General features: G+C 40.9%; 1 protein-coding gene across 1 annotated transcript; it reads right to left on the minus strand.

Moving 5' to 3' along the window:
• Positions 1–832: 832 nt before the first annotated feature.
• Positions 833–18,676, minus strand: srsf3a (serine and arginine rich splicing factor 3a). Its single transcript, XM_084317380.1, has 7 exons — positions 18,585–18,676; positions 14,479–14,531; positions 8,009–8,219; positions 7,772–7,918; positions 4,274–4,312; positions 2,625–2,711; positions 833–1,991 (listed from the first exon to the last, which is right to left on the minus strand). Exons 2-7 carry the CDS (start codon positions 14,483–14,485, stop codon positions 1,964–1,966), a joined length of 519 nt encoding a protein of 172 aa, XP_084173506.1. The 5' UTR covers positions 14,486–14,531; positions 18,585–18,676; the 3' UTR covers positions 833–1,963.
• Between the last annotated feature and the right edge of the window lie 6,575 nt (positions 18,677–25,251).

Genomic DNA, 25,251 nt, shown 5'->3' on the forward strand with positions numbered 1-25,251 from the left:
CATCGGAGGACACTGAATCCTTGTTTTGTCAATTACAGCTCAATTAATTGCAATAGGGAGTCATTGTTAATCAACATTTCATTGAGCTGTAATTAACAGGGATTCAGTGTCCTCTGATATCACTGGTGGCCATATTCAAACTCATTAACTCTCTAAGAGTCAAACTAAATGAATGCGTGGGAAACAGTTGAGCCTTGGGATGTGTGAGATTATGTGCCAAATAAAGTGTCATTCAGGTAAAGTGCCCCTTTAAGACTACATTGACAGTTTCAATTTAACATCCCAAATCAGTAGTGAGCAACCTCAGGCACGAGTGCCACCATTGGCACGCAGTATCTAAACGGCACGCTAGCAAGTGTGTGAGAGGAACCTTTTTGGAAACGTTGAAGTGTCCTCTCATCCTTTCACAGCCACTTTGAGTCAGTCTGTTGTTTGCCAAACATAGTGTTAAACGCCATTTTGACACCAAACATGAGACAACTCTAAAAGATGATTCAGACAAGGCTGAATGTGTCCAGGTACAGCAAGCATCTCATAAAGACAGCAGCATTCTTGTATAGCGTTCTTATATAATGAGGAAAATTGTTATTAAAACTATTCCTATGCACGTTGCTTATATGGATGGAATAGAATTACAGATCGGTTGGCGATTTACATTTTGATGTGGCGTCATAATTGAACATGTTTACCTTAATGTTGATATGGCACCAATTAGCGAGAACATTTTAAAATAGCACTTCATATCAAAAAGGTTGCAGACCCCTGCTCTTAATGGACCCAAGATATTGCCTACAAAGTTAACTATGCAGAACACAAAACAAAGTAACAAACATCACCTTGAAAACTATTTATTGAACATGCTTCTGAAATAACAAATTTTGAAAAGTAATATCAATCAAGTCACAATCAAAAGCGAGGACGTGAAGAACCGATCCGAATAGCCTCGTTTTGCAAAGAGATTAATCGTGATGTATGTGAAGTCAAGAAACTGTAGATCAATGATTAGCAAAGAGGCTTCAAGTAGACTGCAGACACGGAGAGAAAGACAGCCGATGAACTTGCAGCACGTGGATGTATGCTCATCACTCTTGGGTGTGCATCGGCTATTATTATGCTGATGCCCTTCGGAACTTGAAGACCCCGACATAATTTCAAGGGGTGATTAAAATCGAAAAAGGAATTTCAGAAAACAGAAAAAAAAAGAAAAAAAACATTACGTTCTAAATTCAAACAGTTTAAAAAACAAACATATGCTCATAGAAAATTAAATTATGCCACTAGTCTGAAAACATGCAAGGCAATACAGTATTCATTTCATTTCATATCAATTACCAATTTGAAGAGAGAAATGGTTTACCACAGAGTTTTTAAAGTCCCAATCCAGAGTTTTGACCAAGTAAATGTGGGGCATATATACATCCTCAGAAGAGTTTTATTTGTCGATATGAGCTTTTTGAACTTTCTTAACCCGTGGTAAATCAGAATATAGGTCTGTTCTACTCCAGTGTTTATTGACGTAACCAATGTAAACAAACCTTCGACAGACAAAAATACAGCAAATACAATTAAAACTCATATTTACCCATTATCTGGCTTTAGTCCTTGCATCAAGAGGTCAGTCAATCAACTACAGAATGAAAACGTATCTCCATTCAAATTTTTGTGGTGGGGCTACTCATTTGTTTGTTTCTGTTTGGATCATGGATTGGGCCTTTAAGGTAAATAATCTAAATCAATTCCCTCTATGGAACTGTCAGCATGTGGGGAAACTAGACAATAGTTTTACGGGTTGCCATAACAGAAAATTATCCAAAGCGGACATAGAGGTTGCCTCAAGAGTTGAATAAAAAAACAAAAGAACAAAAGAAAATAAAAAGGCTTGTATAAAAAAAGTTTAACTTTCAAACCCATAACCAGATCCGACATGTGGACTGTCCTTTAGTATGGATGAATGTCCCCGACTTCACTTTCTGTCATTAGACCTGGAACGACTGTGAAACCAACAGTTGAATTAATGTACAATGTTTTATTTGTATTATACATTTTATATAAATTGAAATAAGTCAATTTCACATCATTACAGCCCCATCTGAGAGTCCACTGGCGACCGTCTGTAGTGTGATGGTAAAGTTTTTTTTTTTTATTATTATTATTATCTTTCTTCCCCTCCTTTTTCCCGATTTTTCTCCCATCCCACCCTTCCTGGTTGTTGCGTACTTTTTCCCCTACTGTTGGTCCGGGAGACCGGAGACTGTCGCATGCTTTCCTCCGACGCATGTGCAGCCTGCCGGCAGGCCAACCTATCCACACCATCTCTCCTTAGTTCCAACCCTTGCTGAGCAGGCACCCCGACCGAACTGTAGGGGTCGCTGTCCACAACGCCCAGGACCCACCCTTCAGCTTTCCCACCCTCTGATACAGCCAATTGTATCAGTGTGAGAGGCCAGCCAAGCTGATAGCAACGCCGGGAGCTGGATTCGAACAGGCGAATCCAGTGTCTCCCGGTGTTGGTGACGAACGTAATCTCCGTGCGCCACCTGCCCCCCCCCCCTGTGATGGTAAAGGGTTAACCTTCTGTCGTGTGGCAGTGAAAGGGTTAAAAAAAACAAAACAGCTGCACTCACCTCTTCGACCGTGAGACGGATCTTGAGGGTTTACGTTTCCTGTCTCTGGAAAGAGATTTGTCCCTCCATCTGTCTCTTGAAGGAGAGCTTAACAAAAAAAAAATCAGGTGCCATTTATTAAACCATTCGTTTTTTTAAAAGAGCATGACATCACACATTTACACTTGATAAAAACAGTCTTGAGATACCGTGACATTTTGAAGTTTTTCTTCAGCAGGCACTTGTCACAATATGGGGGATAAAGTTTGCATATATATCTTATTTATCCTAAACAATTACTCATTAATATTGCAGACATTCCTCAATGAAAGCAGGGGGCAACAGTAGCACTGCACAAGACCGAAGCAGACTACAAAGAGTGACACGTTCAGCCGAACGCACAATTGGAGGGGGGCTCCCCACCCTCCAGAACATTTACAACAAGCGGTGCAGGGGTAAGGCTAAGAGAATCATCAAGGACTCCAGCCACCCGAACAACTGCCTCTTTGAACTGCTGCGGTCAGGCAAGCGATACCGGAGTCTCAAGGCGAGCACAGAGACTCAGAAGAAGCTTCTATCCCCAGGCCATCAGGCTGCTCAACGAACAATAAACACTATACAACAACCATCAAATGCACACAGCACACACACACACTCACTTTAAACAAACGCACTGCAGCACCCACTCTCCACACTTTAGATCACCTAAACACACTTTATATTTATTGATAAAGGATTTGCACTACAACTCGTACACCTTACTGTAAATTGTACCTAAATTGTACCTCATCCCATTTCTGCTTTGCACTATAAAGTATTGTATATTAGTACACTGCATAGTATATTGTATATTATATACTTCTATTCTGCATCGAACATATGTCTATACTGAACACTGTGGCCTTTTTTTTTTTTTATATGCTATACTATTTTATTTCATACTTATCTTGTCTAGCACAGTCTCTGGAGTGTAACAGTAAGAAGCATTTTGGATAAAAGTATTCTGTACTTCTGTATGACAACTATTAAAGAAACTTGAAACTAGCAGTACTCATTCGTTTCAATGAGGAATTCTAACGATGGCAACATGCAATTTTTCAAATACCTTTAAGTGGCATTCTGCTCTTTCAGAAATAAACATGGCCATTTTAAGGACTAAAATAACGTTTTCTCAAGGGGTTAAAAGCTGGTGGGGGCAGTTCCCATCTACACAGTACAGCCAATGCGTTCCCACAGCTATGGGTTTGCTCTAGTGCCCTTCCCTCACTGAAAGCAAGGGACGGCAAAGCGAGATAGCTGATCAGCCGAGACGACGCGTACAATAATTTCAGAGATGTAAACCATTCACTAGCTAGCTTACTTAGCTTGATTAACCTAGCCTAACCAACATTGTTACTTACAAGGTGATGAGACACTGGGAAATAATTTTGCACTCCATTTCACAAAAGCATGTCCATTCGTTGCTCCCCTGTCCTTTGACATTTTCACTCTGGTTGAGCTGCTGCTTTTGTTGGGTCCACCATTGCAAACAAGCCCACTAGGGCTACAGTTGCTCACCGCAGCACCACTTTTAGACGTGCCATTTTAAGACACACCTCACCATGATGTGACGAACATCGTGTGAATCAAATTCTAAACGCCACGGTATCCACTTCAGATCAAAAGCTCACCTGCTGCGACTGCGGCTGAAGCTCCTCCTCCTAGGAGATCTATGGTGTAGAGGTAATAAAGAAAAACAAATTACCAACAGGAAATTAAACAATATCCCTTGCCATCACTTATGAAACGTCTGGTATTCTTGTTACATATCGCCAGACTGGTCTGCTGCTGTGACCTCTTTCAGTACTGAATCAAGACGCTGACCCTCTTAAACTTAAGTGTGAAATGAGGGAACCTTTTCAGTGAACACGGGTCGCGTCAGCCAGATAAATGGATGAGACCAAATCAGAGCTCGACATTAAGGCTTGACCATTTGTCAAAACAAAACACTTTGTTTGGTTTTGGGCAAGTGAAACATGTCTGATGGGACCATAAAAAAGTACCATATCAATATATAATATATATATACATTTTGTTGCTCAATAAAACCTGAAGCTGTATGAGTGGAACATTATTTCTGCAAGGTGCACTAGAAAAGTAGTTGGAGCTTTGTAGCTCATTAGCTACATGTAGTTCAATCACTAGTTTAACAACACTATGCAGTAGATAGGAAGCAGTTAGCCATTTGTCATAATTTAGGTGCAAGCTACATTCCTACAAGCTTTTTGTTGTTCCATTTCCTCCTGATTACATCACAGCTACTCCATGTCCCCTCGGAAACAGATCTTAGGGTGTGCCACGTTTCTGCTGTATAATTTTTGCTTCATGTACCTCCAAGATGTTTTGAAGTAGTGGTAGTTTGATACAAATCCCTACATTAGTTGGATGTAAGGTAATGTCTTTCATTGTTGTTGCAGTTACTGGTTTGGTAATCAACAGTTTCAACACTTTTTTATTAACGAAAGTTAATTAAAAGTCAAATTTTACCTTTTACCGTGGTGCATTCTGCCGTTTGCCATCAATGTTGGCATTAGCAGATTCAAAATTACATCCATTTAGCCATTTACTGCACACCCAGTCTGAACACAACATGGGTTATAATTCACTCAATAGCGGAAGTTGATAAACAATTCTGATAAGAGTCGAAAACTTGAGATTCCCTTTATAAAGCGGACAGGTATATAAAGCGGACAGGTATTTAACTAGAATTGAATCATATTCCTCCATGACAATCGTATTCCCTATTATTGCTACAGACCAAGTTTAACATCACAGTACAATGTTTTCCAATTTATCCTATGAACAAATGCCTAATGTCGAGCTATGAAAATGCCCTCAGCACAAACTGCACATTTGTTTGACGTGTTCGTCTGAAACTTTCCATCTGTTAAATTACAGCCAGCAGTTTCTCGGTCCCAACTCTTGAGTTGAAGGATTAAATCTTTGATCTATGGCAAAGACTTCCACAGCCCCTCTAGTAGTGGAGAATATATAGCTGCTGAGAGAATGTGTTCAAGCGGCTTTAAAATCAAGATTAGGAATAAAGCTACAAAAATGCAGAGGAGAAAAACAACTTACTATTTTGGGGGGATTGGACAAGATAGAAATGACGCAAGGAAGCCATACTGATGGTGAGGGAGGTCGAATTGCAGAGGAGATATGTTGCTTGGTTGGCTGGCTGGAAGGGGAGGCTGTAGGTTTTTTTCTGGCTTTATTGTGGGGCTGTTGTCGTAGATAGTTGTATTTAACTTTTTGATGCTGAATGGTCGATAGTGCGAAGTGGGCCGCTGTCATATGGATTTAAGTTGGAGGAGGAGGAGGAGGATGAGGATGCTGGGAACTGCATACTCAGGAACCATTAGGTTGGTGGAACCTGGCGACTGGCGGTGCGCCTTGGTCATGTGACAACACCAGCCAAGCAGAACGGGGCACGCTGGTCAGAGGTCACATGATAGAGGACTAGTTGACAGAGGGTGGTGAGAAGCGTGGTGGTGACTCTGCAACGGGGTTCAGTTTTATTAATAGAGATGGCAACTGAGCTGAGAATTAAAACAAAATTTGCATCCATACAAAACAAATCATCAAAAGATTGCCATATAATTTTATTGATCTATGACAAAGCACTACCCTTGAGCTACCACTTAAAAGTCAAACTGAAATTGTGTTTATATACCCTTTTACCTGTTTCAAACTATATCAAATATGAGTTTTGTACTATTGGTATTGTAACAAGATTTAATTGGTCAAATGTAAATAACTGTTTAATGGATATAATCAAATTGTCCTTAGAGCTGACAAACTGCTTGGGAAAGGAGGGAGGGGGGTCATAATATTTACGAGTGAAACTTGAGTGACAGCAGTTCTCTCAAGTAAATAAGCCATCTTGCTAACGTTGGCATGTAACGTAGCATGGTCAAAGCGCTACACACAATGCTTTGGACAAAGCCAATTGAAAGTGGTTTAGTGGAAAGACGGTGTGATCCCTCCCAGATGAAGGCAGTCAGTCAATCTTGAGCTTCAGAGCGCACCAGGCGGATGCAAAGCACGTTTTTAACTGGTTAGCTAATGCCGCTGACTAACTGGTTAGGCCTTGCAGACAATTGTCAGCCGTCACTCATGCTTAATCGCTACATCACGTTCTCTGAATCGTGATCCCTCTGGTATTCTGCTCTCTGTTCCATGCATGTAGCTACATGAGAAATCCGTTTCACTGTTGAGTGGCAGGCAACACAAGTTACCCAGCCGGCTAGCTCATTGCATTAGCCCCAGCTGGGGCCTGGCTAGAGCGCGCTCCGGAGCCCAAGACAAGGTGACTGCGTACAGCCTTCATCCAGGAAACACCAGCGCTTCACATCCCTGCCACGATAATGCCATTTTCAAATCATTCCGAAAGAAATGTCCAACAATAATGTCGGATTGCACCGGAAGATATCATCCCGTTTTGTTTGCGTTAACTGTATTAGCTGATAAATCAGTGGTTCTTAGTTTCAGACATGCTGCTGCTAGTTAACACTGTTCTCTGTAGCACTATGTCACTCCCCTCTCACGCTGTGGTTTGAAAATAGACAAACAGCCATGGGCTAAAAAGTTATGATTGGCTGTTTTGATTGTGTATGCAAAATGAAATTATGGCTGATGTAGCAAATTCCAGATCCACACTACAATACTAATAAGCTAAGAAAGGTGGGCGCTTCTGTTAAGTAAAAAAAAAAAAAAAAAAAAAAAAAACTATACAGAATTATAAAACATTTAAAATATATATCATAGACAATATAGTGTACATGTAGTAGTATTAATGCCGACATAAAAATTAAGGCTATGGTAAAGTGGATTTGATTTCGGCTTTGACAAAGAATTCTCTTTCTCTGCTACTTTTCAAAAAACTGCTATTCTTAAATGTCCGAAGAGCTCTGCGCAAAACAACTTTTTTCCAGCCAATGTGGCAATTGGACAAATTTTAACAGCGCTGCTTACCTAACCTGAGAGAACTTGGTGGAGGGAAAGGGGTTGGGGTGAAGCAGCTAATGAAAGAATTGGCAGGGGAATGCGATGTCTTCCTTTCCTTATCAGCTATCAAATATGTTACAACACGGGACAAGACTAATAGATCTCGGGCAGGTGATGCGTACCTGCGTCCTCTGGCGGGGGGACTGCCCCGTCTGCCGCCCCTGAACTCGTCCCGAGGGCGTCTGCTCCAGGATGGGGGAGGTCCGCGGCTCCTCGAGCGCTTCTCCCCGTTGGACAACTCCACGCGCACTCGACAGCCACACAGCGTCCTAAAATACAACGTATTAGATGAGTGCCCGTGTGCAAAGATTAACTGAACAAAAAGGGAACAAAGGCTACAAATGTGTTACAAGTTTTACCTTCCATCCAGTTCTCTCACGGCATCAGTTGCATCTCTGGGATCCTCAAACTCAACAAAAGCAAAGCCTGGAGGGTTCCTGGCGACCCATACACTTCGTAAGGGTCCATAGTACCCAAATGACCTTTCCAGCTCCGTCTTGTTCCCACTATTGCCTAAATTCCCAACATAAACCTTGCAGTCAATGGGACAATCTCTATGAAGGGCAGGATCTTGAGAAAGAGGGAAAGAGAAAAGAGAGGGAGAGATTTACACTTTCATTGGAAATATGCAAAGCTGTCTGGTATTATACCATTCATAAGGAGAGAACTAGGGGTGTAAAGGTACACGCATCCGTACCGAACCGTTTCAGTACTGGACCTGAGGTTCAGTACGGCTGTGTACCGAACAAATACAGCGGTATGTTAAGTTACCACTAACGACCGCCCACCGAGGGCTGTTTTCTTTCACAATCTAATATCACCTTTTATTAATTTCAATATAGAATATTCGTTGACAGCCCTACAAGTACAATTAGTTACTGCACACTACATCACCCGAGTGGAACATGGAAAGCCAAACTTTCCCCCACTGTACCGAAAACCCGTAGCGAACCGTGACGTCAAAACCGAGGTATGTACCGAATGGTTTTTGTGTACCGTTACACCCCTAGAGAGAACCATTCTAACATACAGTAGAACCTCATTTATCCAAAACCATTTGCATGTTCTTGGCATCTAGGGACATCTATGGATCCGAGGGAATGTATTCCCAGTGTAAGAAATATTGTGTCTGTTACGTATTACTTTCACACGGTGGAGGGATACTTACTGTCTGTGGTGCATATTCACATTGTGGTTGTAGTGTACTGTCACTAATTGGTGGTTTGATTGACACCGTTTTCTTTCTGTTGTCATTTTGCTTGTAGTTAAAATGGCCACTTTTCTAATTTGCCACAGGTGTGGTGATTGAGGCACCACGCCTACAAAGCAGAGTGCAGGCTGCAGCAGTTTGTCTCCCACTTCACAAGAGATCTCAGCTCTCCAGAGTCTCACCTGCTTGACTCGTTTATTTTTGGCGTGTTGTCCTTTTTGCTTTACTTTATAATTATATCCTGAACTAGGGCTGGGCGATAAAACGATAACGATAACTATCGCGATAAATTATTTCCTCGAAATAAACATGAAACGCGGTCGCAAAGTTTCGATATATCGATTTTCCAAGCTTGGCTCCGTTCAGCCTCGGCTCAGCTCACTCACTAACAACAACCAACGTTACGTGATGACGTGCTTACGCACAACAGCTAACAACCAATCAGTGAAGGAGATGGCCGAGACCCGGAAGGAGGTAGGACTCACTCAACAACAAGGCTTGCTAGGCTAATTAGCTTGCACGGCGTCGTTTTATATATTTACGTGCCGAGTATGTGTGTGTTTTGAATTCTGAGGCCACGTTTATGGTAGTGTGGGATATACAGTGGACGTCGTTTCAATATATTGTGGCGGAAGAGAGTATTTTAGTGTCATATTTAGCACATTGTCATGGAATGCACCGCTTAGAACCAACAGGCTGGCTAGGATAACTAGCTTGCACGGCACTGTTTTATATATTTACGTGCCGAGTATGTGTGTGTTTTGAATTCTGAGGCCACGTTTATGGTAGTGTGGTATATACAGTGGACGTCGTTTCAATATATTGTGGCGGAAGAGAGTATTTTAGTGTCATATTTATTGTCATGAGATACTCCGCTTGTCTGCTAACGTGCGCAGACTGATGACGACATCAACTCGACTTGAGACATTCGCAGCAGCATAAGAAGTTAATTAAACTTGACAGACATTATATCGACGATAATTATCGATATCGAATTATATGAAAATAATTTTATAATTTTATCGCGATAACGTTTTTGGTCATATCGCCCAGCCCTATCCTGAACTAGGGAGTCTGGAGCACCCAGCTCCCCATCTTTTTGTTCTCTAAATTAGTTGCTGTGCGAATAAATAGTTATTTTTGATAACTCTTGTCCAGTGTCCTGTGTCCACCACTTTACATTCAAGGCCTACACGAGCCATATTTTAGGATTGAATGTAACAGTTACTATGCTTGAGTAAATTGTAATGAACCAAAGGAGAATATATATATATTTTCCATCTTTGACGGTGAATAACACCATGCTAACATTGACCAGAAGTGAATAATTGCCACTGAGGTCATTCAGAACCTTCTTGAGATCAAGTGTACAAAAAATCTAAGCAAATGAATAAAGGGACAGTTGATTTACAGGGTTTTTGTAGATACAGTACCAGGGTTAGAAATTAACATTTCTTTTCAAGGGCTTTTTTTTTTGATAAAAATTTAGGAGCACACAAAGAAATTTAGGAGCACAGTGAAAATTGTTCAAGTAACAGAGTTTATTAACTATTTATCTCATGCATATTATACTGTGCGTGTGCACACTATGAATTGAAAATGGGGGACCCTGATGTAAACAAGACGAAAGTCTTTCTCTGGTCTGCATCCCCTTAACAATTGTGTGTATTGAGCTGTACTGTATCCATTCTGCAATCTGTTAATAAAGTTTTCAATCAATCAAACGCAAAGGATATCGGTTGTCAAGCTGCTTTTGTATGTTGTAGTGTTGTTATGATACCAACATTTTGACTTTGATACAGATAGGAAAGATAAAGGAAAGATAATGGAAAGGTAATGGAATATATTATTAGATGACAGAACATTGAAAATTCTTTATACAATTATTTAATTCATTATGAAATAGAAATTCCGTTTTTGGGTGGAACGTTTGTTGCAAGGAGGGAGGAGGCGGGGACCGCTGCGTGTTACACACAACACGGAGAAATGACCAAGCGTCTAGCTGCTTCGGTGCGTCGTTAACGTCGGAAGAAATTCCCCGCTAAGCCCTAAATTCAGAGCAGAGCAGTATCCTAATGACTTTTATGCTTCAGTCGATAAGGTGTTTTGCGAATTCTGTCAACATACCGTGGGGACTGGACCCGCAAAAACACGTGCGAATATCACTTCAAAAGCCATGTCAGCCGGATTCCTCTTTCTCCTAGTCTCTCTTTTGCTCAAAATAAAAATGAATGGGCTTCATGGCTGGCTGATTTTTTTGCGTTGTCTGATTCTGAATGTATAACTTGCCTAAGCCGGTACCGTGACTTTGTTTTCGGGCGCTACTGTGATTGGACGTTTATGCGCCTTGTGTAATGTGGGACTATTAACAGCGGAGCTGTTTTGTAATCGTCACTCGTCTCGAGTAAATGATTTTTCCGGGTCGCGCACACACACTTATTATTAGGGGCAAATACAAGGGAAATGCTCGCACTGTAGATCATATATATAATTATATATATAATTAGTAAACTGTCGGGGGCGTTTTTTGCCCCCCTTAACTGATCGAGGGCATTTTGTCCATTTTCAAGGGCATTTTGCCCCGAGCCCCCGTTAATTTCTAACCCTGTACAGTACTGAATTTTGTCACCCGGAAACATGCTATTTGAAATATGAAAATAGAATATCAGGCATATAAACAACCTTATTATGGCCAAGTCATACATCCATGAGTCGGGTCAAATCTCCTCTTTCCAATGGCAGAGTTAAATCTGGATTTAGTACCACCCGGAGCCCGTTACAGGGCAGCAAAGACCGTGAATGAAATCTACTGTAAGTACAGTTACTTTTGTATAATGTCCATAGCTCCAAACATTTTCACCAGATTGCGACACGTTTCTCTTCTTCTAAGACATTCACAGAAAAGTAAAGAAACAATATACTTTGTGTTTTATGGCAATACGATTTGCTCGACCAGTGAGATATAAATCACAAAAAACCACACCAATATTATTATTTTCACATTCGCAGCTTTGACAGCGGCTGGTGAGATGGGTAATGTAGTTTTATGAAATGTTCGACACCCGTCGAAAGCCCTCTTTCTTAGGACTACAACGATTTCATGACTGCGTAATTTCCTTGCATCAAAATCATCAGGTTTCCGGTGCATGTGCATTTCTCAAGCTCATATTTAGCTAATAACACTTACAATCATTGGTAAACAAACAGTGCTAAAAATACACACTTTGACTGCCGTTTAGATAGGTTAGGCAGGGTCTTTACTAGGGGTGTAAATATTTGACCCCACAACGATCGATTAAAATTCTTCAGGGAACGATTCAATGCATCATGCAATTTTACCCACGATTCGATACATTTTCGATCAGTTAATTCCCCAAAACATTTTGAATACAGAAATGTGGCTGGGGAACTGATTCACTCTGCATGAATGGACTATAAGTCAGTAGTATGATGCCTGCATTTCCCCAAGGGGATCAATAAAGGAATATCTTATCTTATATGGGTGTAAATATTTGACCCCACAATGATTGGATTACTATTCTTCAGGCAACGATTCAATGCATCATGAAATCTCTTCATTTGACCACGATTCGATCCATTGTTACACCCCTAGTCTTCACTCAGAAACGCAACATTAATTAATACGGACTGTATGGATATATTTATGATGTGAAATAAGTACCGGGTTGATCGGGCTTAAGGTTGGGCTACGGGTTTCTAATTATTTTAATGGAATTAACATGCCAAATATTGCACATGGGGAAAAAACATTCAAAAAAATTGCTCATAAGGGTATGCGTGTATTCAAGCACATTTACAATAACTTGAACATTTCAGTTTAATGAACCGCGAAGTAGGGCTGGGCGATATAACGACAACGATAAAAATCGCGATATATTTTAACACTATGATCGCCGTGGACGAGTTTACACGTCATTCCTAGCCATGCTCATTCTGCCGAAGACGCCGTAACTCGTCTTTGATGTCAATATTTCAAAAATCGGTCATCGAAATCATATTTCCTTTCCGGAGCCCTGAGACACACTGCAAAGCTCCACTGAACTCTCTAGCGGTTCAAGAGCGCCATCTGGTGGCCGATCGGCAGATCGCCAACAGGAAATTAACCTTTGAACCGGTAGTGCTCATCCATATGTGGTCCGGGCACTCGCTATCGTTAGAGAGACTCCGTCTTGATACAGAGAACATCGATCGGTGCAAATAACTCGAAAAAAACAACATGATTTGGACGTATATACTATTATACAACCTGTAAATGGATCGGGCATTTCTACATCCCATAATAGAAAAAATTCTGTTCCACGCTCATCTGCCATGGTAAGATTCAGCGTTATATTCTAACGTGTTCGATATAAACTGCTATGATGAACATATGACCCACTCTGGATTAATCATCTAACGCTGCCCACGGAATTATAAACGATCCCCCGCCCATCCGGTCATCATCAGATGATACGTAGAAACTTCTAGAAGCACATCCAGTTGAATTTTTTTTTTTTATCTCGCACAGATTCCTACCAAACTGTATTTGATCATCAATATACTGCATTTAGGGCTATAAATCACGTTCTGAAGAAAGCTGCAGAAAACGATAAAAACATACTTATACTTTAGACCATATTTTAGTATGAATATGTGAATGAAAAAGTTTAACGTTGCTACACCCTGAACAATACATATAGGACATTGAATGGGCCATAATAATGGCAATTTAGCAATAGAATTTAAAAAGTTATAGCCCTGCAAAGAAGGGGAACTTCTCCATAGACAAATAGAGCTGGCGATGGATGGTAAATTATGAATTTAACCCATGGCGATTAAAGTGTTAATAATCTATATCAAATATCGGAAGTAAAAAAAATCGTTTTTTTTTTTTTTAATATATACCTGCAACAGGGCAGTTTTAAAACCAGACAGTGGACAGACTTGTCTTTCTTGCCTGCAACTTAAAGTAATGGCTTTGCTTGTCCAAATGACAATACTGAGATTTATTTCTCTCTTGTCCATTTATTTAGTTTGCGTTCTAATTTAAAATACAGTTTGAAACCGTCTGTACACAGTAGGCTATGTGTGCTAGCAGAACTAGACTCCAGTCACGAGTCACGGTGCACATGGTGGTTTGTCCACCAAAAAAGCGCCAAAATATCAAAAATAAACTAGCAGAGCCAGAACTGTTCAACTCCCCTGGAGCCACAGCCAGCAGAGAAGCCGGTTTACTTTCGCTTTTAAACCAGCTACAGCCTGAGAACTGGAGTGTGCGGGGATGTAACACTAAAGATGGCGGCAATGACAAAGAATTGCTGCAAAATAAACATACATACCAGTATGTCGTTAAAAAAATTAAAAAAAAACATTTTCTTTTTTTAATACTTATAACAATCCGATAATTATCGATCGAGAAATATGATAACATTATATCGTTATTGCGGTATGATTTTTTTTCCATATCGCCCAGCCCTACCTTGAAGGGTTCTGAAAATGACGTATCCTTTCAAGTGAAAATAAATAAGCCAGCATGTTTAGCTGATAAAAACACACATAAATATACAACATAAAGCTACAGAACAGAAAACAATAATGTGAATAGAATTGTCACCATACCTCCCATTTTCCACAGATCCTGGTGGCTTTTGGAGGTGTACCGTCAGACTTTCCTAGGAGAGGAACAAGAAACACATTAGTAAGTTGTAGGTGGGCAGTAAACTTGATGAGCCTTCTAGCAATCCAAGGGTTCTTCCTCAAAGTCAGTGTGTCCGGATAGCCCCAAAAATGGGACTTGTGACAAGTGTTTTGCATTTGGACAGACCATCAAAGGTAGTAGTTTCTCATCCATGTCATCCCTCGCTGGCAACGATGCTGATCCGTGATCAGTCACTTTAAACTTACCGTCTGGCTTTTTACTACTTTGTTGGTTGGCGAACTTGGCGTCAGTGTTAAATTTGGTAAACATTTTACACAATGAGCTTTTTCCCACTCACAACTGACAAGCTAGTAAATGAGCTTTTTCCCACTCACAGCTGACAACTGAAGCACAACTTCAAGCAGGCATGGCAGACATCATGAACTTTTGTTGATGGCAGAATATCATTGCTTATCTACAAACGTATCTACAATGAGCCTAGCATTGTACGACAAAAGCTAATATTGTTGAAAAACTAATTAAATTAATGACTGTATTAAATTAATGACGGTGATATTTCATTTATTTGAAACTAGACCGTAACAGTAGACAAAGTGGTAGGAGCCTGACATAAAGTTCAAAAGACCTTGGCGCAACAGACAAGAAATGTATAGGTAAGCTAATCTTTTTGGTGGTGTCCGTGCAGGTGCAAAACGCCATTAGAAGTCTAATTTCTGGGGCTCGCCACAGGACATTAAGTAAATATTTGCCAGACCCACAGGACTGGCCTACAATAGTGAATGTCCCTAACTGACTGAACAACTCCCTATTGTTGAAACACAAATGCACGAGTGAGATCCGGTTCAAGTTGGCTTGTCTAATCTTTTTAATTTATATTTTAATAAAACATGCATAGGGATGGGTACCGAATTCGGTACTTTTGAGGTACCGAACCGAAACACATCGGTACTACCGAGTATCGAATCAAGTGAGAAACAGAAAAAAATATTTTTACTTTTATTTTTTTCTTTTCATGTCAACGTTCACACGCACAATATATGCTTACCTAGGATTTGACTTGATTCAACAACAAAGCAGTCGGAGCAATGACAAGCCGAAAACGGGCGAAATTGTAGTTATTTGAAGTTTGGATTTTTTTTTTTACGACTGAGGTAGGTAAATTAAATTTCTTGAGACTAAAGTACCGAAAAAAGGTACCGTTGGGTACAGGTATCGATTCACAGGTACCGGTATCGGTTCAAATGTGAAGGTACCCATCCCTAAACATGCACCACTCTTAAAGTGAAAAGTTAATGCGAGACGTCAACCAGATGTAAAATATGGGGCTGTTTTCACAACCAAATGAGGTTTGGCTCATTTACATTATCGCTAACAGGACTGATCCAGAATTTCAGTGCAACAGCCCAGACCACACAAATATTTTAAGGGACTCCAAAGTGTGTCCTAATCATTCAAATTCTCCCTAGCCATGGTGACTGAGAACCTATGTAAAGCAACATCATTCAACTATGTTGGACTAAAGGGCGGCGGCGCAGTGGGCAAGGCGCTCGCCACTAACGCAGGAGATGCTGGTATGGAGCCCAGCTCTCGGCATTGCTACCGGCTTGGCCGGTCGTCATACTAACACAATTGGCAGTGTTAGAGGGTGGGAAAGCCGGTGGGTGGGGATTGGATGTAGGGCTGGACGATTAATCGATTTTAAATCGAAATCGTGATTTGGAACGATGAAATTATCAAATCGCAAACAAATTTAATGATTTATTTAACCAGGAAGTCCCATTGAGATACAAGATCGGTTTGGGAGAGGGAGGTAAGGGGTTTTAGATTGCGTGTTGTGAAGTTTAGACTTCAGAGAGTGTGTGTTGTGAAGTTTAGACTTCAGAGAGGGAGAGTAAAGTACAGGAAAAAAAGTACTGCGAGTACCGGTATCGATTCCCAGGTAAAAATAAACATTTTCAGGCTCTGTGTCCTGAAAAGACCCACCGCGTAGGCCAGATGCAAGCCGCATTTTACAATAAACCTCTGTGGGGCTGATAAGGCTTGGTCCTCACTGCAGCCGACCAGTGGGATGCAGTCTAGCAACGTTCGAGACAGGGGAGGGGAGAATTGGCGAGGAGAAATTGGGATGGGAGAAAAAGTGGACCCAAAAAAAAACTATGTTGGACAAAGCTAATTTACTGGCGAGTTTAGCTTGTTGAAGGCTCAACTAACGTTCTTCATATTTTCTCACTAAAATACCATAATCAATCTAATTATACAGACAATGAACATTGTATGTTGTTAAGAGTGGCCAATGAAAAATACTGAGCATTTAAAGCTAAGAATTTAAGTCTAAGAATGGCAAAATTGGCTAGGCAGCCTGTAGATAATATGCCTCACCAGCTTTTGTGAGCTCAGGCATCAGCCGTTGCAGATTATCTAAACATTTCAAATATTGGCCCCATCACATGTAAATATAATAATTTACTTAATTTATAAAAAAGGAATAATTTACACATCCCTTTATGTAGAATCTCGTTTGCCAAATTACCATTTTATATCAAGATGTTGTGCTATGGAAGAATATAAAATATCTAACTGAAACATGCTCAATATCATCTGTATTTAAAAGTTCAAAGAAAGAGTTAATTAAAACGAAACTCAATTCTAATGATTAAATCCAACCAATGCCATTGTCAACTTATATCAGTCACTATGTCGGCATGTGTGTATACGAGTTGATATGTGTACACGGATGTATGCATCAGTATGTTTTTAAGCTAATGTGTTAAAGTATTAAAGGAAAACTCCCGACATTTTGGAAAATCATACCCTTTTTCTTATCTGCATGCAGTAGGAGTAGGAAGACGTTGGGAACTAGGCTAATGGAGGAACCTACTTCCAGTGACTGACGCTAAGCTAGGCTAACGGTGCGTGTCTTCCTACTCCTACTGCATGCACAGATAAGAAAAAAGGTATGTATCGTCTGTCTAACTCCAGGGTAGATGGCAAATAAGCTAATTCCCCAAAATGTTGGAGTTTTCCTTTAGCTACTGTCTATTTTGAGGGGGGAGGGGTCGATTGTAAGCCCCACGGTTTATTTTATTTATTATCATCTCTCCTGCACATTATTCTTTTAAGAACACTTTATTAAATGTACCGTTTCATCTTTAAATGCAAATAAACTAAAACGATATATGATGTTATGAGTAGAGTTAAAATCACGATTGCCAAAATGAATGACTGGTCTCCCACCACCACGGCCGATACCACAGTTTTGCATTAATGCTCTTCCCTCTCGGGTTATAGCTTCAGGGAGTGAATCATGTTCACACAAATACCGACTTAACTGCCATGGGGGCAAAACAATAGCATACTTTCACCACAATGCGTGAAGAAGAATAGTAAAAAAAAAAAATGTATTGTATTTCTACATCTGGTTCCTCCGGCCTAACGAGTCGTTCAGACCATTAACGTTCCTAGAAAACTGCTTCTCTCGTTCCCGCTGCATGGCTTCAAATATTAATATGTCACCGACTCTAATATGGCACACACTGCTTTCACGTCGAGTTTAATTGGGAGGTATTATTCTAACTCGGTTCACTTTAACATATTAGCTAGACTGGTTACTGGTAGGAGTTCCGGAAATGAAAGCAACGCCGCTTGTCCAGCTAACGTTAGCTTAGCACATAGCACACCCCCTAGCTAGCGTTAGATTAACCGTGGTGTGCCCGACATTATTATATTTTACCACGACGTTGTAAATGATATTATAAACAGGAATATATGCCCCAATTAAAGATGACTAATCAAACATAAATGCATTAACGTTATAGCTAAATAGCAGAGTAACGATAAACGAACGGTAGCTAGCTAGCTAACCTGTTGTTGCACCGCGGTTCGTCAGACCTAACATAATAACGTTAATAACGGTAGGCCCAATTTATGAGCACTAACATTAACGTTATTTATACTCGAACTCACAAAGTACTAAAAGCTATTCGTAGTAAGGAAGACTATTAACGTTATAGTTTGCCATGAAGAAGCGACAAACATTAGCTATTTATAAACAAAATATGAACATTACCGGCAACTGGTCCCTCACACCGCGCGTGTTGCGAATGCCAGCAGCTCGACACAGAGCTGCTACGCTAACCTTGCTCTGACGTCATATTCCCGCTGCACAAAAGACAAGAAGAAGAAGCCGGAGGTGGAGACGCGTTATTTCTAAACCTAGCCGCATTTCTGGCAAGACGCTCTCTGATTGGCCGACGCCTGTTTCTACACTGGTTAAGCTTAGGCACTCTTTCGAAGTTGGTTAAGGTACATGCCAGTGGCCAATCAGAGAGCATCAGTCAGTGCCAATCAGAGAGTGTCTGCCAGAAATGCGGCTACGTTTAGAAATAACGCGGTGGAGACCATAGATATCTATGGTGGAGACGCGTGATTTTTTTTGTACATGGCGGAAGAGACCCTTCGGCGCTAAACCAATCAGAGAGGGTCTTCGCTGTACGCGGCTAGCCAATCAGAGAGCGTCTTCGCACACATAGGCTACGGAAAAAACCACGCGAGGAGACCCGCCATTAACTCCAAAGAAGAAGAAGAGGTGGAGAAGAAGAAGAAGGGCCATGTAAGGTCGGGAGGCGGAACACTCACGTTGCTAAAATAGAAACTAAATCCAAGAAAGCACTAAACGTAATGAGATGCTTGACAGGTGTAATGTGGGTGTATAACGTCTTGCCTGCCTTGTAAACCATGTATGTAACTTGATTATATATCAAGTTGGTGTGTATGGATCATCGGCGTCAAAAGACACACGTTAGATTGGATAGCACTGTCACTGTCAGACCCAAGCATTAACCATTAACAACACGTGTAGTAGACATTAAAATAACACCACTGGGAGAGATGCCACTGAAAGCATTAAAATGGAGGTGGGGTAACTAACTGTTGGGGTAATTTGCAAGGACAAGAAGACTATTCTCATTCAACGAAATTCAGCAAATTTTGAAGGGAAACCGGATAAAAAAAATAAAAGTTTCATGAGGTTAGGTAGTGTATTATAGTAGAGGGAGAGGGAATTCAGATTCCTTTATTGTCACGTATTTCAGTACCTTACAGCAAAGAGAGTGGAATTCAATTTGTTGTGGTCCCTCGACCATAGCAGCTTCCAATAATGTAAATACAATAACATTTGCATAAAATATGACTATATACAGTTCTAAAAAGTGCAGTGCAGGTAACAGGATGTAGATATTATACTATATAACATTTAAATAACAAAATGGCTATGTACAGTTAAAAAAAAAAAGTATGTTGTGTGATGTGCAATTGAATGTGCAAATTTTTTAGCAGTGTGTAAAATGCAATGTGAAATGTGGAATTAAAGAGTGCTGTATCAGCCCTTTTCACCATGAATACTACTTCAATTAGTAGGTTTTAGTGTATTGGATAAAGTGTGTTCTGATAAAAAAAAACAGATTTTCAACTCAAGTTTTGTGGAAAATAACTTGAAAACAAAATATAAGCCTTACATTGCAATAGATGGATCTAAAGACCCTATTGCTCACCGGCGTCTGTAATGGAGGCAGTTGACTGTCTTTGGCCGCTAAACCCGGCCTGGGTTCTTGTAAGTGAGAGGCTGCTGCTCTGCTATTGTAACAAGCGGCAGCTATGCTTTTGAAAAAGCATGCCAGGCCAGAGCGGTTGATTGGCGCTTGTGGGACAGCAGGTTTAGCCACTGTGGGCGTAGGCCGAGAGCGAGAGGGGAACAACCTTGGACTCGCTTCTTGCACGTGTGTGGGGAGGGGGGAGGTTTTGGTGGAACAAGGCCCTTTCCTTGTCATGTCTTTATTTACGCAAACAACATCAACACCAAAACACACTTAATAAATAAAAGTGCTATATAAATGCACCATTTATTAGCGTTTGGGAAGTTCCTTCCACTGTTGCCTGAGACTAAGTTGGTGCTAGCTTGTGCCATGGAACACTTGGGGCCACAGTTCTCCGTCTGTGGAGACGGGGGTGAATCGAGACGGGGCATTCCCTGCAGCAGAAGCATAGGACCCTTGACCTTACTTGGGGAAATGCTTGCTGCGTTGCCACCGCAGTGCTTTTTTCAATGAGAGGAAATGGGGTGCGAGTAGATTGAACAAGGGTTGTGACTTGTGTAACTTGTGACAGTTATAGGATGACCGGGAGGAGTGACACAGGAAGATGTAGGACTGGATCTTTTTCTTTTGCACTTTGAATCAAAACATTTGCCTGATTAGAGTATTCCTAGATCATGTAAGCTATCCCGGCAAAGGCCATTTGTTCCCAAACCCATGCAGTATAGATATTTTTGGAAGTTTGGAAACAGCCCGCATATGCGGTGTAAACATAACACAGAGATACGAGATACACGTGGGGTTGAAACATGCGGCGGCATAAACTGTGAGAAAGAACCCAAGTGTCATCAGAGTGCAGGGTATGAGGAAGCAGTTTAAGAGATAAGACAAGGAGAAAACGAGGACAAATCAGCCAGGAAGCATGCTGAAGATTGTATGGGTAAGATTCAATTAGCATAGCATTTCTGGCAAAGGTGAACTGCGCCTCAGACCTGGATCTTTGCATTGTTAACTTGATCGGATAGACTGAGCAGTCTATCACCTCCTCCTTGGACCGCCCGACGGTGTCACACAGAGTCTACCTGTAAACCTGTCTTACTGGTACAGTGGATCCCTCACTTGTGTGAACATATCTTGTCAGACTCGAGCTCTGCTCACCATGGCTTCTTCCTGGGGATGTGCATGGTCCTACTCACGGAACCCAAACACTTGAATATCTGGATCCTCATCATTGAACACGATTTGTACTAGAGCTGTGAATCTTCACTGGCCTCACGATTCGATTACAATTCAGCTGTCCACGATTCGATTTGATTCTACGATGCATCTCGATGCAGCTCAATAATATATTACATCCTCAATTTTATAATCTATATTACTGCACATGGCTACTTTTTCATCAATTAATACAAGCAGTCAGATACATTTACTTTTATTTAGAAAGTTCTTAAATCAGAATGTCAAAATAAATTGCTTTACTAGTGTTGCATGATACAGATACTAGAAAGGTATCTTGATACCCAGCTGTTAAAAACGGTTCAATACTCTTTTTATTAGTATCAGTATTATCAATACTTTTAGAATAGCCTGATGCTGTATTTTCTATGAGTTGAGTGGATGCATGACCAGAGCACTAGCTTTAATAATACAATAATAATAATAATAATAATAATAATAATAATAATAATAATAATAATAATAATAATAATAATAATATAATAATAATAATAATATATTTGATTTGTAGGGCGCTTTATAGTTGTGGAGCAAATCCCAAAGCGCTACATTGTAAAAGAACATAAAAGCTAGAAAGAGAGTAAATTATAAAAAAAAATTAATAAAATTGTTTGTAATAATAATCGATTATGCTGTCACTGCATCGATGCTGAATCGTCCGCATCGCGATGCATCTTAGAATCGAGAAATGTCCACACCCCTTGTTTATTTTGGCATTATAGCATTATTTCTCCTCAACCTGAATCTCATTTCTCCGACATGTCATTTACCACATTTTGCAAACTCCACCCATGAATCCCCAACTCTCCCAATAATGACCATGCTATAAATCCTCTGCATCCTACTTCTACCAGACAAAACCTAGCTTTCCATCCTCGCTGCTAACTATCTCTCAGTTTCTGCTGCCAAATCTGCATTTCTAAGCTTTTTCCGCTAATAAGTCTCCTATACTGAATCATCCCAGTCAATTCTATATAATAAACCGCCCACTGACTAGCAGACCATAACACCAGGTCAGGCCTCATGTTAGTGCTAACTATCTCTCTTGGAACAGGTTTTCCTCCTAAATCTACCTGCATCTCCCATATAATTAGCTCCCTTTAGGTGGCCTGACTCACACCTGCCTAAAAACCTACACTCTCCCTCACAGACAAATTGAATGGCTGCACCCAATTACATCCTGAATTCACCTGCTCTCTTCAGTTTTCACATCCTGCCACTAAGCCTTTCAAACCCTGGTTATGTCACCCTGTATACCAGCCTTAAGAAAGACTAGTCTTACAGCCTGACAGAATATGCCTCAAGGTTGCTGTCTCTGAGCACAGTGAACACAACGGGTCCCCATTCACCCACTGTTTTAGGTTCTGTGATGATTCAAGATTTGATTCAGAGATTTATTTGTCACATACATACACAAGACATGTAGTGAAATGAAGGTGGCCATGCCCACCTTGAAAAAAACGAATAATAAAATAGAATAGATAATAAATTAGAATAGACATGATAAAGTAATAAGAATAAAATACAATACAATGCTAAGCTTAAGAAATAAAGGTAATGATGAGTACTATATACAATCATATACAAATATACAGTTATGTTTTTAAAGTGACCTTTTTGTAGTGTGTGTGAGAGAGTGCAAGTGAGGATGTGTGTGTGTGTGTGTGTGTGTGTGTGTGTGTGTGTGTGTGTGTGTGTGTGTGTGTGTGTGTGTGTGTGTGTGTGTGTGTGTGTGTGTGTGTTCATGTGTGCTTGTGTGTGGAGAGATCAGTGTTCTGATGGCCTGGGGGAAGCTGAGTCGGCAGCACATCATAAGCAATATTAGGCATTTTATACGATTTTCCTCAATATGCCACAGGTCCTTCCAGCTAATCTTCCTCTTCTCTACACTTTCCCAGTTCATCCACTATCCCTGCTTAGCCTGGGCCTTTATACTTGAACGTCAAAGTGGAGCCGATGCTTCACAGAAGGTAGCTCTGCTAGTGCCAAAAGTCATGGTCGTCAACATGTAGGTATAATGGTTGGAGAAAAGAGAAAAGGCCAGCGATCGGTATCGGCCGATATTCAGTATAAATATGAGATCGGTAAATTCCGATAATGCTTTATTTTCGCCAATCGTGAAAACCGATCGATGACACGGGAGTTCTCACTCGCTCTTCTCTCACAGCCACAGCTGCTGCTGCACATCTTGCCCCTCCTCCTCCCCCTCCCAGACCCATGTCATGTCAATAAACCCTTACCACGCAAGAGTCGACTGCATGAGCAGCTCAGAGCTCCTCTTTCAACATAACAAGCATTAAACAAAATGGCCCAGTCATCTATTCACTTTTGTTTAATACATGAGGCGTTGTCTAATGTTATCTAGCTACTGATAGCTCCTGATATCAACGTCTGATATCATCAGTTTGGCATTCGTTGTCGCAGGTGCTGGCTAGCGTCGCTTGTGAGCTAACGTTAGCTACCTAGCTAATGTTACTGTTTAAACAAAATGACCCAGTCAACTATTCACTTTGTTTAATACGCGAGGCGTTGTCTAATGTTATCTAGCTACTGATAGCTCCTGATATCAACATCTGATATCATCAGTTTGGCATTTGTTGTCGCAGGTGCTGGCTAGCGTCGCTCGTGAGCTAACGTTAGCTACCTAGCTAACGTTACTTTCAGACCCTGTTAGTCAAGTTGAACTATCACTCTGGGGACGCTGAGGGCATGCTGAATGTGATTTTGACCAAAGCAGAGTGTACACAGACAGTGGAGCTGTTTGCAGATAGCGAGCATTTTGACTTGTGTCTTGATGTCTCGCAGATAATACAACTACAAGTATAATTATATAATATATATATTTTATAAAAAAAAATATATATATATATATTAAATCTTTTTTTTTATAAAACCAAAAACGATCGGTATCTGTATCGGTATCGGCCGATATGACTCATAGACGATCGGTGATCGGTATCGGTGGCAAAAAACGTGATCGGGGCATCCCTACTTCTCACCTTTGCACACTTAAACTCCTCTGTTAGATTAGTTGGTAGCTGGAGAATACATTGTCCATACAATGCCACACTACTAATACCCAGAGGAACTCCTAGCTATTTTCCTAATACTAATTAACCAATGTCTCAAGCCTATGATGTGATATTTCTCTCGTATTACCTTCCCTTTGATCAATGAAATGCTTATCGACTTAATCTTCATTCTAGCCCTCTTGAGATTCTCATTGAACTTCTCTAGTAACCTGTTTGTACAAGGCACATGTCATGTCATCCATGTAAACCCTAATTGGTGGGAGGTGCAGCCCGCCCTGCTGTCTCTCCCCACCTACCACCCACTTTGAGGCTCTAATAATGACTTCCATCGACATTGTGAATGCTAGTAGGGAAATAATACACCCTGTCATAATGCCCATCTCTAGTCTTTGCTATGCTGTTGTAAAATCTATAGTAGGCTACTAAAACACATTCTAGTATCTTGGAAGTATGCTTTTATCAAGTTTACAATCACCCCTGGCATTCTAAAGAAAGCATAAACACTTAACTGAACGGGGCGGCCGGGTAGCGCAGCGGACTAAGCGTCTGTCTACCACTGCAGAGACACTGGTATCGAATCCGGTGGGTCGTCGTCATACAGACACAATTGACAGTGTCTGCGGGTGGGAAGCCGGTGGGTGGTATTCTGGTCATTGTAAACAGCGACTCCTACAGGTCGGTCAGGGCGCCTGCATAGCGAGGGAAGGAACTGGGTAAGGTAGTGTGATCCCCCCATGCGTTACACTTCCCCAGTAAGAGTCCTCACTGTCAGGTGAAAAGAGGCTGCTGGCTGTCTCCTATGTATCGGAGGAAGCATCTGATAGACCTCAGGGCTCCCTAGACCCATGCGCACAACAACCAGGAAGGGGAGGGGGGA

Source organism: Notolepis coatsorum (genome assembly GCF_963971535.1).
Source record: "Notolepis coatsorum genome assembly, chromosome: 6".
NCBI classification, from domain to species: domain Eukaryota; kingdom Metazoa; phylum Chordata; class Actinopteri; order Aulopiformes; family Paralepididae; genus Notolepis; species Notolepis coatsorum.